Source organism: Nanorana parkeri, unplaced genomic scaffold, assembly GCF_000935625.1.
Source record: "Nanorana parkeri isolate BGI_ZX_2015 unplaced genomic scaffold, ASM93562v1 scaffold427, whole genome shotgun sequence".
Lineage (NCBI taxonomy): Eukaryota > Metazoa > Chordata > Amphibia > Anura > Dicroglossidae > Nanorana > Nanorana parkeri.
This window is the reverse complement of record NW_017306695.1, coordinates 943,820-964,427: the sequence shown is the minus strand read 5'-3', so window position 1 is coordinate 964,427 and position 20,608 is coordinate 943,820. Positions and strand designations below refer to the sequence as shown.

Genomic DNA, 20,608 nt, shown 5'->3' with positions numbered 1-20,608 from the left:
GAAGAGTGCCCGCGCCTGATCGCGGGAGCGCGCGTAGGCAGGCTGTGGGGACAGGAGTAGGAGGGAGAGTGAGGTTGGAAAGAGAGAAGAGAGTCAGTAGTGACTCGGGAGCAGCGGCTGCAGGACGGAGCCTCCCTGTGTAGTAGTGGCAGTGGTACTTGGCGGGACGTGGTGATTCGGTGCCGAGGATTGATGTGGTGGCTGGGGATCTGCGGGACGTGTGCGACTTCTTGGTGATTGTGATTGACTCACAGAGCCCGGGAGAGGGCATCCGGGGGACTGTGCGCTGCAGTGCCAGGTGATAGCCCTGCGAAGAGGACGGGGAGAACACTAATCACCAGTGGACCCCAGAGCTACAGGTGCCCTCCATCCACACCCGGCCGGTCCGGGCGATTGCATCTACCAGTGTATGTGTGTTGGGATCGGATCTTTGAGCCATGACAGCAAGTAGTTTCCTGGCCGTGTGTGTCCTGTGTGCGGCCATCCTCCGGACAGGTAAATGTGGCGGGGAATGGAGGAGAAAGGGGGGTGATGGATGGGTAGGGGCTCCTCTGTCTACACTTCAAAGTTTATGTCCCCTGTCTGTGATCATCACACTGTCCTCCTCCTGTGTGCGCACGGGATCGCAGCTGTATCTTGTTCGGTGATGACGTCACAGCCGGGTGTATACCTGGTTCAGAGGGGCCTCCCGAGAGATGCCACTTTCAGGATCTGGACAATCATTGATTAAAAGTGGCCTCGTTTCTTCTGGCTGATGTCATGCTTTGGAAGTACCCTGATTGTAGTCTATCTGCTGGCCTTCCAGGACATGGCACCCCTCCTATGTTAGCCTACACATGATGGTCAGTTCTGTCTCACTTGGGCTGTTTGATGGCCGGTCAAAAGCTCAAGTCAGGTTCTGTACTTTATTCATTTCATTAGTCAATTGGATCCATTTCAGAAAATCAGCCCTCTTCCATCCTTCCTTCTATGGAGGAACCTTTGAAATCATTTTGGGTCTCAGGGGAACCTATATACCAAAAATCTATTATATCTACAGCTCACAGTTTAGTAGTGTTGTGGTCAGTGGGGAGAACTCTGCACCCTTACATTGGTGGTCATTGGTTAGAATGCCCCCCTTGCATTGGTGGCCATTGGTTAGATCGCCCCACTTGGTGGTCATTAATTAGACTGCCCCCCTTACCTTGGTGGTCATTGGTTAGACTGCCCCCCTTACCTTGGTGGTCATTGGTTAGACTGCCCCCCTTACCTTGGTGGTCATTGGTTAGACTGCCCCCCTTACCTTGGTGGTCATTGATTAGAATGCCCCCCTTACCTTGGTGGTCATTGATTAGAATGCCCTCTATTGGTTACTATGCCCCTTACATTGGCGGTCACTGGGGAGAATGCCCCTTGCCCATAGCTAATAAGATGTTTGGTGGCAGTGGTTATATATCTGAGAGGTGGAAATCACTTATTGATGAAGGAAGCCCTAGCTAGCTTTGGAGCAAGCCTGGTTGAGAAAGGCTGCTGTAAAGGTTACCCTCTACACTTTTGGCAATCTAAGTAACCATGCTGCACCGTAACGGGAATCTTTGTGTAATCTGTCTTTTGTTTTGTCAATGAAACTTCTTAGAAGCTATGCAGTACATGCTAGATAATGTCAGATTTAGCCAGAACTAGATCTGTGAGAATGGAATCTTTCACTTTAACCGTGACTGACTGTGTATAGAGGCAGCACTGTGCTGTGGGTTGAATGGAAATGATTCGACGCTTCTTGTCTTCCCATCCCAGCCTCAGCCCTTTTGTGGCGTTGTGGTCATATTTCCTTACATCTGTTTAGAGATCAGAATTATCCAGATCACACACGCATTTTTCAAATATATGTTTATTTTTATAGTCTCCGTCTTCAAGTAAAAGTCAGACAGCCGGCTGAGCAGTATTATGGGGCTTTTCTTCGTTCAAACAACTCCAGTAACAGGCTCATCAGGCTATCTTACTATTGATTTATAGCTCTCTTTTTGCCTGGGCACTCCATAGTGCCTATGTTGGCTTGTAACAAAGACAAGCACAGTAGGACCCTTGGTTGATTTGTGTTTTCCATTGAATGGAGGAGTACCTCGGAGCCTCATTTGCATGTTGAAACCTGTTTGGTGCTGAACTGCTTTTGTAAGTGCTGTGATGTTGTGTGCATCCTTCTCCACGTAGCGTTTGTTAGATGTGTGCTCTTTCTGTTGCAGGGCTTTTTTTTTCTCCCCCGTTCCTTGGGTCATAGTTTAAGGCTGACGTTCCTCCTTTCTTGGAAAACTAATATTTGATTTCCAAGCGTCTTAGATGTTTGAGTTTAAAAACTTTACCCTTTAATTAGACAAAAGAGCAACGGAAAATAAAACAGTTTTTTTTTTTGTTGGCCAAAGCTGTTCTTCTGGTTTGGCTACTTGCGCCTGAAGGATGGTGTGAAGAGTTGATTGTACAACTAGTCCCGGTGTGTGTGAGAGGAATGCAAACAGGAAACAAAAGAAACTGGGCTTGGAAGTATACTTACTAGTCATTTTATGTTTGCTTAAATTACAATAGAGGTGGTGGGGAGGGTAGGCTTGGCCATTGAAATATACACCTTATATTATTTTTATTAAATGAAGATGATCTAATAAATGATTAAAAAAAAAAAAAAACTCTTTTGTATAAGTTTATTTGGAACATTAATGTGTATAAGGGTGTGGCGGCACTTTAAAGAAAGAACTGCAATAAAAAAAATCCCTCTTTTGTGCAAAGCATAGCGGTACAAGATTTGTGGTCATATATTTGCTACTTGATCTTCCAGTGCTCTCACATCTCCAACTGTCTGCGCCAGTGGGCTATAAAACAATTTTATTTCAGGATTTAACAGCAGCATCCATCTCTCCAGTATTGTAAAGCAATTTGGAAGCTGTAATCTGTGGAAGCAGTCCAGTGCCAGCATAGTGCAGCTATTTTCAGCGGATCTCAGACTGTCCCTTAAGAAATAACCCGGCTCATTTTGATGTAATTGCACAAATGTCGTAGCCAAAGTGTTTATTCCCAGACATAAATATCAGTAATAACCTTGATGGACGTTTGAGCAGTTTATAATGAAGATACTTTTTTTTTTAATGGCTGGTCAGCATCCTGGACATAGTTAAATTCTGTTTTCAACTTAAAAACTATGTAAGTGATTTCTTTACGAGTCACATGAATTCTGTAACATGTATCCTGCGTTCTTTGCAACTCCCTCTTTGCCTGTAATAATACTGCCAACGTGTGGCTATAGGTAGCATGGCATTCTGATGTGGTGCTGAAAAGACTCCACCACAATCAAACATTCGTCTTTCAACTTGTATTCCGAAAAATGTAATAACCTCTGCCCTGCTCTCATTTCTCCCCTCCCCCTATACTGTCATAATGGAATCCTAAACATGTAACACATTGAAGGGAATTTATCAAAACTGGAGCAGCTGTGCATGGCAACCAATCAGCACCTCTCTCTCATTTTCAAATCCTAACTGAACAAACTGAAGAGAGAAGCTGATTGGTTGCCATGCACAGCTGCTCCAGTTTTGATAAATTCCCCTCATTATTTCTCACATGCTACTTGTGTTATAAGGCATTGTACAGTGGCTGCTTTTCTGATATTGTATGAGTTGGGAATACTCCTGTCTGTAATGAGTATATCATGTACACAGACTTGTTGTGTAACAGTCATAAGGGGTATTGATTATGTTTGTGGACAGCATATCACAAATACTAATTTGTGTCGCATATCATTTGATTTAATTGCCTAAGTGTACAGGATTAGTGCTTCGCCAGTTGTGATGGATAATTTGTTTTATGTTTTGGATACAAATTCGGCAATGGTTTGAAAAGGGTGTGTTCCCTGCACTCCTTGGAAAAAAACGTGTTGCAGGATGATGCAGGCATTGTGTTTTCATTCATTAGGTCGTTGGAGAACAGGACATAATATGACTTGTAAGGATGTTTGGAAATGAAATTTTACACGGAACGTTTTGCTTTCTAGCCATGTAGACTTTTGGCAGCACGCTGGTATTTAGTACAGATGTTCATTATGTATTTGTTATCGCTTAAATGAAAGCATATGAAAATCCCTCTTATCACTAGCCTCTGGGTGGAAATGTTAGGATTAAAACATAGTCGTGCCTTGTCGAGATTTTGCCTTATGGTCCATGTCTCCATCATAAAGCCTGTCAACTTTTATTTTTCATAAAGGCAATGGTCAGATTTACACACGTCGTGTCTCAGGGCTATTTATATTTTCAAGCTGGATCTAACTTTATTGTAGTTCACTGGAGCGTGGCCAGTGCACAAATGCATTTTATCCTTTTGCTCCTCTGATCTCTCAGAGGGAGCTGTAAAGAGTGTGAAACAGTCAAGCTCGGAGAGTGCAAACATATTTGTTGTACTATTTGTTGTAATTAGGCATGACAAAAATGCCAATGCAGCCTATTGGAAGTATAAGGGATAATATGCCGCAGTCTGCAGTAAAGTGACAGTTGTAACTGAAACATCAGTAGGTGGATGAGAGAATTAATTGGGGAAGGGACTGATTTGAAATTACATAAGGCATTAATCCCAATGCAGTTCTTTGAAAACTGAATAATTTAAGCTCAATTCACTAAGCTACAACAATCATCACTGGTCACAACAACTGTTGTTTTTAGCCACGAGGACCAATGTGAGCTGAAGACAACAGTCACATGGCTGAAAATAACAATCGTGCTGGCACGTAACACATATATTACAACATATTCCAAATTTTAGGAGGTCAGGGTGTTTTCTAGTAAAACATCATTGCAGTCCTGCAAAAGAGTATTAATGGGTAGAAACAGTGGCGTCCCAATCACCATAGCGACCCAGGCGGCCGCTATGGCGCCCGGCCAGGGCATCCCTCTGATGCCGTGTGGGTCGCTATGGCATGAAAGGGTGCTGGCTGTCACTGACGCAGCTCAGCAGCGGCTTTTCCCCTCACAGCTACTGCGGAGCTGTGTCAGTGACAGCCAGCTGCTACGGCAGAAGAGGCCGGCGTTCGCAGTGAAGGAGGAAACGGGGCCCGCCTAAGAGCAACCCCACCTCTTACATCACTGGCCAGCGAACTAAGAGCAGGCAGGGCCCGGGGACGTAGGAGAAGGCGGGCCCGGGGATGGAAGAGGAGGCGTGGCCCCAGCGACCACGGAGGCGGACATCGCTGACAGGTAAGAGGTGTGCAGCCCATCTGAAACCCTGCAGAGCCCACTATAGAGAGTATATGGTGGACTCTGCAGGGTCACTCTCAGGTGGTCTGTTTGGTATATCAGGGCTCTGCAAGTGGCATAACTAGCAATCACGGGGCCCCATACAAAATTTTGCTATGGGGCCCTGTGATTTCTAGATACGCCCCTGTGTAGAAATGTTCTTGATGCATTGCAGCTTACAGTGGAACCCCAGGTAAACTGCTTAATACATGTGTGCGAACAGTTATACCTGCCAAATGATTTGTAATTCCATCTACATGATTTTGTGGGTCACGCACTTCTGCCGAGTTGAGTCTCTTCTTTTCTGTAGCTTTTTAGAACCATCTGTGTGCCTCTAGCCTGCACATTGGACAATGACTCCGCTTCATTATCCAGTGAACAGGAAGCTGGAAAGCGAAACCAAGAAATACTCAAACCATCTCTGGTTTGAGGCAGTGTGAATGGCGAGACTGGATTAGCAGAATTTCCAATATTCAATAAATATATTGTGTGTGTATATGTATATATATATATGTATATGTGTGTGTGTGTGTGTGTGTATATATATATATATATATATATAATTTCTAATGTGCATTTAGCTGTCTTCTTGGAGTTCTGTCTAAGATAACCTACTTTTATCTATATGGTGTCAACAAATTCTGCAGTGCTTTATCGTTTATGTATAGTATTCATATCAGTCCATGTTCCCAAAGGAGCTACCAGTTCAGTGACTCTACCACCGTTGTACAGACATATAGCACTATAGGGTTGGTTTGGGTGGAGGCTGGTTGATATTCTCAGGTTGTATGGAGGGAAGTAAAACACATTTTGTATATGTGTAAGCAAGAAATGAGCTGTGTCTACCCCCTTTAGTGTTGGTACCTTTCCTTGTATTCTGTTCTAATTAGGTTCATTGTTGTCTAAAGCAAATAGCAATAAGATTGACCTAGTTCAAACAGTTTAACAGTGACTTGCAAAATATTTCAATGTTTGCCCTCAGTGTTGTTATTTCCAGCTTTGCAGCCAAAATCGAGAAATTCCCAATATATGTTTTGTGTTCCCATTCCCACAACACACCTAAATAAAAAAACCTTACCTTTCTAGTTGTTTCTTTGGAGTAGGTTTATATATAGGGCTCCATAGGCAGCTTCTATTGCTTTGAAAGGGTGGCGGAGATGTGGAGATAAAAGACAAACTGAGGAGCAGGTTATTTGCAAAGTTTATTAGTACTTGAGTTTTTTAGCCCTCTGTTAGGACAGACAGTCCTGCACATCTAGTTATTACCTGATAATGAAATCTGTCAGCACAGTACAGACAGCGTTAATTATGACTAATATAAATCCCCTCATAAACATTACACAAAGTGTGAACTAAGTCAGATTTTTAAGTCCTGGGGTTTTCAGAAAAGAGCATGTAAAATTCAAGCAGCAATATTTAAATATTTTTTAAAGTTATGTTATGTGACTGGGAACATGTAACAGATATACATTATTGGTTGGTCCAGTTTGGCTGCAAAAGTGGAAATATGATTTGATTCAGCACTATTGAATATGGACATAAAATGATCATTGGACAATTCAACTATTTCTGCCATGTATGATGAAAGATTAATTTCCATAGCTATTCCTTACCCCAAAATAAGCCAACATAGTTACCTCCTTTCTTTTCCAAAGTGTAAACATACATAGTAGGGTGACTCCATGTGCAAGTTTATACACAAACGTTTGGAAAAAAAGTTTTCATTGACTGTCAAAATGTGCCTCAACACTATACTCAAGAGTTAAAAGACAACTATGGGGTAAGTGTTTTTTCCCCATAGTTCTCTTAAGGGTCACGGGAGGACATATACTAGCATCCTCCCGTGACCCAAAGCTCAGTATATCACTAGCTACAGCTCGCGGTATGCTGACACCGCCGCAGATGGTACAGATCCCGACAATGCTGTCGAGATCCACCCAGCTGCGTGAATGACATCGGTCTCTGCCTATGTAGAGGCAGAGCCAGCTGTACCCGCCCCCTCCCTCATTCGTTCCTCCAGTCCGCACAGGAGGATCGGGGAGGGGGAATCCATGCGGGGAGCGGTGACTGACAGTCACTGCTCTCTGCAGGGAGATGATCGAGAAGTGAGCGAGCGATGGTATGTATTCACTCACTTCCTGATCTATTGAGCCGACGTGTGACCGTTTCATTGTCACACGTCGGCTTGAACTATGAGGATGGGTGATGTTCACTCGCCTCATAGTTCTCCTTTGAAACCTTTTAAAAATGCATTCATGTACCTTCACAATTACCAAAATGTATCTGATTTGTGTATCACTGGGCTGTAGATCCTCCAAATCATCTCTGAATTGGTGCTGACACTGCTCTTCCTTCTGGAGGGTGGCTACTTTTGTTCCCCATGAGATTATAGTCCATTACGGGAGCGAGCTGGGAGCGGTGACTACTGTGTGTGTTGTAAAGTAGCCATTGCTCCAAGCTCACTCCCATGATGGACTACAAGCTCACTCCCATGATGGACTACAAGCTCACTCCCATGATGGACTACAAGCTCACTCCCATGATGGACTACAAGCTCACATTTAGTTTACTAATTTGTATTGAGATTGTAGTCCATCACAGGTGTGAACTTGGAGTGGTGGCTACCAGGGTTGCAACCAACTAATCTAATAATCAACAATTGATTATGAGAATAGTTGGCAACTATTCTCATTATCATTTAGTTGGTTGTATCCCTAGCTCTCTCCTCCATGGGCACAACAAGCAGTGGGCGGGTGCAATAGCCAGCTATTGCTATTTGAAATGGCCAATAGCAGACTGACTATTGCACCAGCCCACTACCTGCTGTATTTACATTCAGCTGCTGTCTGCGGAATCTTGTCACTGGCAGCTCTCATTCCCTTGCTGGAGCTATTCAAGTGCCATGTGCTTACAACACAATTATAAAAAACAAAATGATAAAAGGTGGGAAAAAAGTAATTTTCGGTTTCGGCCTGACAAATTCTGCAGGATGTGCGTTGCAGTGCCATTCATTTCAATGGCACCCCAAACGTGCCTCCCACCCACAGCGTGATGGGCCACACTGGAAAGCACGGTACCCCAATGCCGTGCGTTCCAGTGCAGTGCAATTGCAAACCATTGTGCATGCAGTGTTATTCTGAAGTAAAATTTGTAACACTGCATTTGTGTATTTTAAATAAGGGATGGTATTTATTTAATTTTTACCGCACTGTCACCGGACTTGTGTAACAAATAGTCCACCTCAGCAGAGGCGATCTCAGATAGGGTCTCTATGGCAGAGGCAGCCAATCTGTGTATCTGCCACAAACAAAACCTTTCAGAGTTATAAGCATTGGGGAATCGGCAGTCTTTTTTAAAATTCATTATTGAATATAGAGATATTCATGATTGGAAATGCATTTTATGTTCCATGAAATACTATTCCTTTTGTGTTTCCTTCAGAACTGTCAGAGAATACCATTTTTCTCTTTCATTTATAAATATGCAAAGGCCATTTATCATAGCAAAGTCTTTAGCTTGCTTGGTATTTAATAACTTGGTGTTCTTTTCATAATCTGTAATAATTTAGAAAATAATTCCTCAACTAAAGGACATTAGTTTGGTTCTTCGACCATAATGGTAATGTTGGTGAAAATTATATAAAAGGCTCCGTTTTTGTGAAGTACATTGTTGTAATCCTACAGACCTGCTGGTTAATTGGGTTTATACTGTGCTATCTAAACTGTGGGAGTCATTACCTTTAGCTGTTTCTCTACAGGAGAAAAATAAGATTTGTGGTAGGCTGTGCTACTTTTTACAGGAGGATCAATATAGTGTCTCGGCAGAACATCATTCTGTGCCGTTCCTGCAGCTGTTGCTCACAACTTGAGTCACCTTGGAAGGTGATTATCTGGGAAGATTACAAAACACTTACACATACAAGTTAGGTCATAATTAAAGTATATTATGATTCTATTTTCTCGGTATTGTGTTAGTAGTATTTTCATGGTAAAAAAAAAAAGATATTTCTAATTTTTGATGATAACTTGATTAAATGTATACATTTGGCTGAATATATTTTAGTAAAACATGAGTGCAGGCAAATAGCTGAATACACCGTAGTAATACATAAGCTTGAACTGTCTTACCTACCACAAATGTGTATTTCTGTTCAGCCAGAACAGGTCCTGTACATTTACATTTTTCACTGCACTCAAAGCAATATGGCTTGGTCAAGAATGTCATTGAATGTAAGGGAACAGTAGCTCATTGATTTGGCCATCACTGGTTGCCCTTGTGTGCAATGTCGTAAAGCCTGATTTGTTTGCAGTTCTGCCCTTCCAAACCCATCTGCATGCTAATGACAATATGACTGGTTAAGGAACTGCTTATTAAGTATTTTAATAAACACATGACTAGATTAAATTATGATTTTCTATTTCTGGCTGCAGTTAAAGAATATAGCAACATATTTATAGTACACAGTCCCTTTTATCATGACCAGAAAGAAAAAAAAAGAAAAAGATGATTTTGTCTGTTTAGCCATCAGGTAGCGCTTTAGTTTCTGTTCGAGCTTTAAGCATAGCATGTAAAAAGCCTGTTTACTGAGCTCCATAGCTCAAGCTGCAAATGAAAGAACTGAATCACTTATCACTGTGACTCATTCTTCATCAGATGGTTAAAGTTTGTTAGGTATTTTTTTCATTTAAGGGATAACTTAGTACAGTTATCCTTGAAATGTACACCCCCACCCCTCCCAAAGTCTTTTCTATTGCTACACTTCTGAGATCTTCATTGCATCCAACACCCTGCTGGAATCCACACAGATGCTAATTCAGTAAGCTTCTAGCTGTATTCCGCTACTTCCAACCATGCACACCACAGTCTTCATTCATAACTATGAAAAGGCCATTCACTAAATGTCTTTCCATAGATCTAAGAGAAACAGGTACAGGGGGTGGACAATTTTTAGATTGGCGGGCAATTATGCATCTTACTTGCCATGACGATGTATGCCTTTTTTCATGACAATCAAAGTGTTGGAAGCTTTGCCATGACAACATTTGCAACATTTTAAAATGTTTCATTTACAACGACTTACCTTGCTGCTGAGATATAACCAAGATACACTGTTTAAAAAATAAGTGCTGTAGAACCAGAAAATTATTAAACAATGTTTGTATAAGAAGTCAGCCTGTCTTATTTAAAACCACTAGAAGTGCAGTTCTTACATCGTGGTGAGTTGTTGTACACAGAGCAGAGCAGGATAAGGTCACTTCTTTGCCTTTTATGTAAAATATCTGTATGTTACAACATCAGAGCAGTGTCATAGACCAAAGATGGACAATGTGTTCTTTTTTTCTTTTGTTGAGCTGTACAGTTTCTAAAGACCACCCAGCTTTTACAGCTCTAGAGCATAAAACATTTGATTTCTTGTGTTTAATGCCTGGAGACTTAGCAGTGTGCTGTGAAAACTCATGGGGGAGCACATGGGAATATCACTTACATCTTGTTTTAATGCTTTGTGTGACTCCCATCTGATTTTGAAATATAGCCTCAATGTCCCTACTTGCTTTTTCCCTTTGTAGAATCACAGTACTGAACATATAGATGAATATTTAGTACATTAGTTTTTGTTCAATGTTTGTTTTTAAATTATTGAATCTATTTCCTACCTTTTTAGGCATGTACTCCGAATTGTCAAGCATAGTTGACATCCTCCGTATATGTGAGAAAACTATTTTTAAAGTGACACTGAACTCAGGACTTAAATCTTAAAAATGCATTCAAGCACCTTAACTATAAAAAAAAATTTAGCTTGTTTGTGTATCACTCAGATGCTCAAATCATCTCTGAATTGGTGCTGACACTGTCCTTCCTTCTGGAGGGTGGGTACTTTTGTTCCCCATGGTCCCTGTGTGTGTTGTAAAGTAGTCACCGCTCCAAGCTCACTCCTGTGATGGACTATAATCTCATGGGGAACAAAAGTAGCCACCCTCCAGAAGGCAGGACAGTGTCAGCACCAATTCAGAGATGATTTGAGGATCTACAGCGCAGTGATACACCAATAAGCTATTTTTGTTTATAGTTCAGGTGCTTGAATGCATTTTTAGGGCTTGTTCACAACAAGCGTGTTCCAGGAGCAGAGCAGTTACAGACCGGATCAAAACTACGTCCAATGTATTCCAATGGTATTTTGAGCTCTAGTTCACACTGCAGCGTTCAGTTCCAGAGCATGTAAAAAAAACTGCAGCAAGCCGTATTTTACCTGCTCTGGAACGCATGCAAACACATAAAACACGCCCTGGAACGCACTGAAAGCCCATTTTAAATTTTAAAAAAATCCTGTGGTATAACTCACTGCACTGCGTGTGCAGAAACTCTTGCAGATCTGGTCTGCATTTGGTGTGAACAAGTCCTAAAGATTTAACTCCTGAGTTTAGTGTCACTTTAAAGGCCTTGCAGTTGTATGTTTGACTACCTTGAAGACTGCAGGAAAAGAGAGCCTTCAATACAGCCCTAGGGTACTGCAACACAATTAAAATGCTATTTGTAAATGGCAAATATTTATGGTGCTAGATCATCATATTTGTACACTGTTTGTTTTGTTTGTATTGGATAAGCAAAACATTGAATGAGGTGGCAGGTTATCTTCTGACACACAAATACACTTAAAATAGGAAAAATACTGTAACTTTTACCTCAAACTTTAAGGCTGCAAACAATTCTTTGCAGTTTTGTCTGTTTTGCCCTGATACCCTTTAAATTAGAATGAATGGAAATACCCAAATTGCATGTCAATGCACAACGTTGCACATTACCATGCATTGCAATGCACATAGTTTTCACAGCTACCGAGTAAGGATTGTTGGAGACCTGGGGGATTGGGAGTGATAAAGAGCTTATAGCTGTCTATACACATTCACTGCTAGATGAGTTGGCAAGAGGAATGACATGGGTTACTTTATTAAACCATTATCCAATCATGATTGAAGGTTAAAGACAAGATATACAATTAAAAGAAAACAAAGGTAAAACACAGAAAAGAAATAAAGGACAACTAGGTTACACTAAATTGTGAATGGGAAGTTAAACTATCCTGTGATAAATATTGATATATCCTGCCCAATCTTGCCTCTGACTGATATTTTCTTATGTGATTTGATGGGGTCGCTCATGTCCTGCTTATTGCTCTCCTGAGGGCCTGCTGTAGAAGAGAATGTACCTTTTTAGTGGCATCATTTCCATGCTTCTATTTCATTCATTTTACAGATATATGCTTTTGCCCCATTTTAGCTGTTCTAAGCTGCTATATGATCATTTACCCTGCTAGCCATCAGGGGGGTAGGTCTGGTTTAAAATGTATTTCAACTTTTAACAGGCAAAATTGAGCAAACCCAACTATATGTTATGTGGTCCTATTCACAGAGCATATTTTTTTCCAATAGTCCACATCAAACAAATATACATTTGCCCAGCAAAGTATTCTTTAAATTTTTTTCCCAAGCACGTACAGTCATCATGTATCCAAACAGCCTCACCTCTCTCAGCTCCACTTCCCTGAACTTCCTGTCCAGTACAAGCTCACAAGGGACAGAGCTGACTCCAGCAACTGCCCAACTACTTGCATGGAAAAGGGAGGGAGGAAGGAGAGGGTAGAATGAAGAGCAGGGGAGTGGCTTGCCATGCTGTGCCTGTGTGTTTTATGGAGACACACACAGCTTACTAACACAAGGGGTTGCTCCATAGGACCCTGCAACGGAAAGCAGCCAACCTAAAACAGAATATCGGGGCCAGTGCTCAGGCAACCAGCTGACTGCAGGAAACAAACATTTTTAACTATCAAGGTGCAGCATAGGTGAGTTAATCAGCATTTGAAATAGCATAAAAGCCTTTTGATTTAATTATCAGTTTAATTGAGACCAATAGTCACTATCTGAGCAAACCAGGTCTGTTTGTTTAATAGCAAGTTATATTGTTTGTGTATATTTATATGTCTATATTTTTTCCAGGCAGCCCAAATAATATAATTTATAGATACGGGAATGCATCTAAAATACTTCTTTTGAGAGAGTGGATTAAGAAAATCCAGCTTGGACAAACCAGTTTTGTAATCAGTAAGTCTAAAATGGATACATTTTAAATGTAGCAGGGTATGGTCTATTCCAGTGGTTCTCAACCTGTGTAACCTCGGGACCCACATGTTTCCTTGGTCATTAAGGCGTGACCCAAAAATGATTTCATTTCTGAAACATTTTAATTTATTACACAAAACAACTTGTGCAGTATTCAGCAATATATATTTTGCTGAAAGTAAATGAATTAAAAAAATTTTAAAAGTTTATAAAGAATAAAAATTCAATATTTAAAAAAATTAAAATAAAAACGTGTGGGGGTGGCGGTTGCGGGGTACAGTTCCAATGGATGTTTATATAATGGGGGGTATGGGGGGAATGTCTGCCCCGGGCGCCCATAACTCTGGTTACGCCACTGATACTGATGGACATTATGTGGGCTTGGAATACATAATGTCCATCAATGTACCCTGTCCTAATGTCCCCTGTCAGTGCAGAACCTGGAGGGGGTGGTGAGGGTGTCTGTATGGGGAAGGGGGGGCATTAGCAGGGGCACCACGGCAGGTTCTCTACTAAGCCCCTGCTAATGCCCCCCGAAGCTTCTGCATTGACAGGAGACATTACGACAGGGGACACTATTGGATATTATGTGGGCTTGGAATACATAATGACCATCGGTGTCCCCTGTCATAAAGTTCCCTGTCAGTGCAGAAGCTGGGGGAGGGGTGCATTAGCATAGGCTCTGCTGCAGGTAAAAAAATTGCAGCGGAGCCCCCTGCTAATGCCCCCCCTCCCCAGCTTCTGCACTGACTGAGGACAATATGACAGGGGACACTGATGGACATTATGTATTCTGAGCCCAGTCTGTGTAATAACATTAATTGTGTATTTCATTAACATACATTATCAGGGGACAGTGATGGATATACATGATGGATATTATGTGGGCTTGGAATACATAATATCCATCAGTGTCCCCTGTCCTGCCACAGTGCACATCTCCCTGTCTGCCTGCCTGCCTACCTTTCTCTGATTCCAGCCGACTGAACTATCTGGACTGGAGAGTACAGTAGATACAGCGGCGGATTGATATCTGCTGTACTCTCCCGTGCAGACCGGAACTATTACTTAATTGTCGGGCGCCGCGGCCCGATATTAATGCGCCGGCCCGAAAGTGTGGAAATAGTCCCCTCTCTCCCCGGGCCATACCACTTTATCGGAGAGCCCGGGGGAGGCCGGGAGAGAGGGGACAGTTTGACATTATGAGGTTCCACAGGCTGAACCACAAATTCCCCCTCTAGTTCTCTCTAATGCAGATGGGCCGGTCTATGCAGACATGACGCCGCGACCCACTGCAGAGGGTGTCGCGACCCACTTTTGGGTCGCGACCCACGAGTTGAGAACCACTGGTCTATTCAATGGTGTCATCATTTCATATGTTGCTTGACATTCTGATAAATGTATATGTATCTAGGACAGTAGGTAACATTCCACAGCTTACTGTTTTCAGTCATCCCCTGCACCTCCAATACGTTTGCGTTGTAATCCCCACTGTGAAGCTATAGAGTAATGTCATTGAAGACCTAAATTTTTCTGTTAGGGCTATGGTAATAGCAACTGTGGTGTGTAATATGCAAGAATTCAGAGATGATCCTATAGCTGGCCATACACTATTCACATTTCATCCGAGTTCTGCTGACTTGAGCTGTGCTCCTGATATGTACAGCAAGGAGCTGCATTTCTTGCTCCCTGCTGCACTGAACAGTGTCTATGAAATACATCAATTCCTGTGTTGTGCCTTCACCCCTTTCACTCTGCTGTGCCATTCACTAAGCAAAACCCAAAATTAAAAAATAAAACTTCAGTTCAAGGCTGACAAATTCGTATAATACACATTGTTATATGAATATCATATAGCTGGCTTTTATGCATCATTCTTTAAAGATATTGTTGCATAGTTCTTTTGTCCAATACTTATAATAAAAAAAGAATGTGTAGCATTTTACAGCACTGACAGAGCATAACAGGATGTTAATGCAACTGAGTCCCCAAGCAGGCTTTGCCAGTAACTTTACCAATTGTAAACCGTGGATGTCTTTGTATATATTTTAGTGGAAGGTGGGATGTAGAGCTCTGTAAAAATGTGTTTACCTTTCATACAATGGCTGATTTTATAGAACAACTCCAGTAAGCATAAAAAAATTTACCTTTGCAGTCCGGCTTCCCATGCACTGCAAGGGTTAACTAGCCATTTTTCTCTAAGGTCTAAAATAAAGATATATTCGCCTGAACCTTGGTCCCGCCTGGCTGCTAGACCGGCCCTCTTCTCCCCTGGGCTACGGCGTTCTAATGATCCGTGAGTCATCACATCTAATACACTGTATTAGACGTAAGGCTGCTGAGGGACTTTCTATTGCCGAAGTGGAGCGGGAGAGAGGTAAGTGATCTTCTTCTTTTTTCGGTCCCCGAGAGAAAAATAAGCAGCTAACTCTTGCAATGCAGGGGTAGCCCCTCTGCACGTGTAATTTCTTATTCTGCCGACCTTCTTTAAAGTGAAGGCTACGATATTTAGATTGATTTTGTCATGTACAATAAACCACCATTACAAGGCCTCAACATCTCTCCAATCAAGACCTTGACTTGAAAATTAGGATTGAAAAGATTGAGTGGATAATTCAGAGTTATAGAAAAGAAACATAGGAGCCAAGAAAAACGTTATTTGCTCTCTAGTTGTTAATTTACCTTTCCATATTTTTCATTTCAAAACATGGTACTCACGAAAGTCCCAATAGTTATTTAGCATGCTTGTTAAGACTTTCGACTGTTAGGGAGTTATTTTTTTACGTGTTCGATGCTATTTTAGCAACTTAAGCGGGTTTTTTTGTTTTTGTTTTTTTTTTTACGTCTTGAATCGTATAATTAACATTAAGGTGTTAAAATACGTTTGACTGATGTATTCTAGGACCAGAAGGGGAGAAAATGCCAAATGGCATGTTTTCAACAGACTGGACTGTTGTATGTAAACGACTTCAGGGGTGTGGACATTTTTTTTTAAAAACTACTTGTCCAAGGACTAAAGTGGGGGCCTGATCTACTTGTCCCTCATGAAAATCTACTTGTCCTGATCCAAAAAAAGATTGTTTTTTTTAACCATAACCGTATTTAGCAATGCCAAGAAGAGCTTCTCGTTGGTCAGTGCCGTCAGATGACTGCGCTGACCAACGAGTGCTTGAATTTTGAGAGCGAAATTCAGATTACAATGGCACAGGTACAGATAGTACACCCATACTGGCGGATGGGAAGCACCGTTCCCTGACAGGTAAGTATAGCGATGGAGTCTGGACCAGATTTGTGCGGGTAATTCAATTTTTCCAAATTACTTGGGAAATTGAATTTACTGTTTGGGGCGGGTGCAGACTTGGGTGAGGTCGTGTACGGTTGCCTCGCGGCATTATTTATTTCAATGGGGTTACATCCGCATGGTAATCTCTGAATGTTTTCAATCACGATTATGTGCGATTGCACGAGCGTTATTGCGGTGGGATACTGCGCAATCTGCCTTGCGCGACTGGGGTGCCATTAGACAATAATGGCACTGCCAGCATGATCGGCGGTGGTGTGCGATTCTGTGACCGGCTGGCCATCCACATGGTTTTGTGCACGATTGCCATGTGGTAACGGATCACCCACTCCGCTCACACACACACTGCCCCATGCATGCGTTTATTTGCATGCAGATGATAGGGATTGGTTTTAAGTTTTTTTAGATTTTATTTTACTTATTTTTTTGCTTTGTAATATTTTTTTATCATTATTTATTTTTTACTTTATCGCCTTTTTTTTATATTTTTATGTATTTACATTTTTATTATTTTTTCCAATTTTTTTATGTTTACATTTTTAAGTGTTATTTTATTTTTTACTTTTTTTTCACTTGACTTTATTGCTATCACACAAGGGTAACAAGCCCTTGCGTGATAGCTTTTGGAGGTGACAGGTTCTCTTTATTGACCCTGTCACCTCCAACACAGGAGTTCTAGCACAGCACTGTGCTATTTCTCACACATGGAGTAGAGAACCGTTCTCTGCCCTGCTCCATGCTCGGGAACCTAATTTTCCGTGGTCACGGATTCCCCACAAGAGGGGGGGACCCCGAAAACTACGGCAAAAGCAGTACACTGCCGGCCGCTGGAGATGGGGAGGGGAGAGAGGGGGGAGGAGAGGGGGAGCGTGATTCAGGCAGGTTACAAGTGATTTTTGGACGGCTGTACAGCCGTTTAAAATCACTTGTACAAAATGGCTCCCACACTACATTTAGCCTGCTTGCCCGCAGCCGGGCTAAATGTAGAAAAAAAACTACTCACTCGAAACTGCCTGTCCCGGGCATCGGGCGATAGGAATTCCACACCCCTGGACTTCAATAGTTTTAATAAAGTTTACATGTTACAAAGTTTACGAATTATAACCCCACTCACAAAAATTTTTATTAAATTATAAAATAATAAAAAAACAATAGAATAAAAATATCTACTAAAAGACAAGCCAACAGTTCCTTCTTCCAAAAACTGCAATTCATCTCACAAATCTCCCTCTCTTAGCAGAAAATACCACTAGAAAACTGTCATAGCGACTCTCTGAAGGAGGTGCTTTATGTGACAATTGTCTAATGGTGGATAAATGGGCAAAAAATATTTGTGAATTGCACTACTGTATGTATTTAAAGATTAAGCTGGATAAAATTAGGATTGAAAGGTTAAATGACCAGTTATGCGTTAAAATATCACTTCTGCAAACACTTATTATTATTTTTATACAGGATTTATATAACGCCAACACTTTGTGCAGCGCTTTACAATATAAGGAAGACATTACAATCACAATACAATTCAAGATGGTATGGAGGGCCCTGCCCATGAGGGCTTACAATCTCTAAAAGGGAGGGGGAAGTGATACATGAGGAGGTAGCTGTGTGGGGATGAATTGTTTGCGAACATGATGGTTGAGTGGTTAGGTTGAGGTGGGATAGGCTTCCCTGAAGAGATGAGTCTTAAGGGATCGCGTAAAGGCAGTCAAAGTGGTAGACAGACAGATAGGTTGGGGTAAAGATTTCCAGAGGATGGGAGAGACTCTAGTGAAGTCCTGGAGGCGAGCATGGGAGGAGTTGACGAGGGAGCTGGAAAACAGAAGGTCTTTGAAGAGGGGACGGTTAGGGTGATACTTTTGAGACAAGGTTTGAGATATAGCCGGGGGAAGAGTTCTGAATGGCTTTGTAAGTCATTGTTAATATTTTAGAATTTTATCCTTTGGGCTATTGGAAGCCAGTGGAGGGATTGGCAGAGGGGGGTTGCAGAAACTGAGCGGTTGATTAGGTAGATGAGTCTAGCAGCAGCAGCATTCATGATAGACTGAAGGGGAATAGCCTTTGTAGTGGAAGGCCAATGAGGAGGGAGTTGCAATAGTCAAGACGAGAGATAACAAGTGAGTGGATGAGCAATTTTGAGGTTTCATTGGTCAGGAAGGGGCTTATTTTGGAGATGTTGTGAAGGCGGCAGGATTTGGATAGTGATTGGATGTGGGGAAGAAAGGTGAGGTCCGAGTCAAGGATGACACCTTGCTGTTAATTGGTGGAGATTCCAAGCATTGTATCATTTGGTGAATTGAACAAACCTAAATTGCGTGCGATATCTCTTAAATAACGGCCGAAATCAGCAAAAAAGCTTTGTGAATTGAAAAATGTCTTTTTTTTTAACTTTTACCACCTCTCCTGTGTGAAATGAGATGTTCTCTTTGAGCAGTTTGTGTGTTTTTAAAAAGTAATAATATGCGAGAGGAAGACTGTATACAACAAGCCAGGGAATTAAGCATTTGTTTAGAGAAAAGGAAACTGAAAAAGCATTTTTGAGAGCGAGTAAGCTAAATAGGTAAAATCTAATTAAAAGTGAAGGTAGGAAAAGTGACAAGAAAATTTGTTTATTTCTCCTTTTAAATCCTTGCCGGTGGCAGATCAAATTTAAATGGATAAAAAAAAAAGAACTGGCAAATAGTGCAACAAGATATAAGGTTAAAAGATAGAGTGGAAATGTATCCTATTGTAACTTTCAGGAAATGTTAAACGATTAAAGATCAGTTAGTTTGGAGTGAGTTTAGACAGGAGAAGATAAACTGGTTGACAGATATGTGTCCTGAAGGCAGTTCTAGATGTGGTATAGCGTATGTCCCCATATGATAAGAGATACAAAGATAAGACTTGGGAGTTAGATTGATTGCATAAATAAGTATATAACATGCAGAACTCAGAATGTGGTTTATTGCATGATATGCTCTTGTGGATATCACTGCATTGGGTAGACTGTGAGAATGCTAAAGACTGAATCCTGGAACATTTCAGATCGATTGAGATTGGTATAGAAGTGTCATGATTTATTAGCCGTGTTCAGAGTTGTCATGGGAGTGACCTCAAGGCCATTAAAAACAGTGAGTGTGATGCAACGTGGGGGAAATAGCGGTAGAATGCTATTGCAGGAAAAGGCAAGATTAATATGCTGTATAGAAGCTACTGGGCATTTGGGGTTGATAGGAATGAGTTAAATACATTCCTGAGGCACTTCTATTTCTTAGTGTTTCACTGCAAGAGCTGAACCTAAATTGCACTCTTGTATATGACTATATGGATATGGCAGGGCTGAAGCATATTCACATTTTGGAGCAATCTGTCCACTTCAGGACAGGAGACAGCTCCATTGACAACAACTAGAGAAAACCTCCAAAGTTTGGTGCCGGCTGCAATTTTTAAGGAGCATTGGCTACCTGGCTCCTGGAATTTGTCCAGCCCTGGCTAATCCTGGGGTCTAATGATTACTCCATCTGTATGGAGAAGTTCAGTTATGACACAGCATGTTCCAGGAGTGGAGTTATGTTAACACCTTGAGAAAGGGTGTTTATTGTACCAGGAATGGACTTTGTCAGACTGTATTTTAAACGTTTTAGCCATTTGCTGTTTTTGCTATGGTAAAAAATAAAAGTTAAATGTTGTGCGTCCTTTTGGAGTTCATATTCAAATGTCGTACTAGGACTATATTATTACTAGTGAGCATGGAGACCCTCATACGTAGATAAAAAGTAGGGAGAAGTTGCATTTCTTGCAAGGCATCATTAATTGGATGCATAGACAGCCTTCAGTGCCCGCACACTTTGTTACATTTGAAATGACCGATTTCAAGTGAAAGGGCCTTATTAAAATTAAAATAAACCTATCGTGTACAAGGTGCATAAACCACCATTACAAAACCAACTTTTTTGTGACAAGTTAAA

General features: G+C 41.5%; 1 protein-coding gene across 2 annotated transcripts in view; it reads left to right on the top strand.

Moving 5' to 3' along the window:
* The first annotated feature begins 355 nt into the window (after nt 1-355).
* ALCAM (activated leukocyte cell adhesion molecule) overlaps nt 356-20,608 on the top strand; it is a 99,862-nt gene continuing 79,609 nt past the window's right edge. For both annotated transcript variants that reach the window (XM_018560025.1, XM_018560024.1), the window contains exon 1: nt 356-495. In XM_018560025.1, the coding sequence (XP_018415527.1) occupies nt 438-495 (58 nt within the window). In that variant the 5' untranslated portion in view covers nt 356-437. The remainder of the gene's footprint in view (nt 496-20,608) is intronic.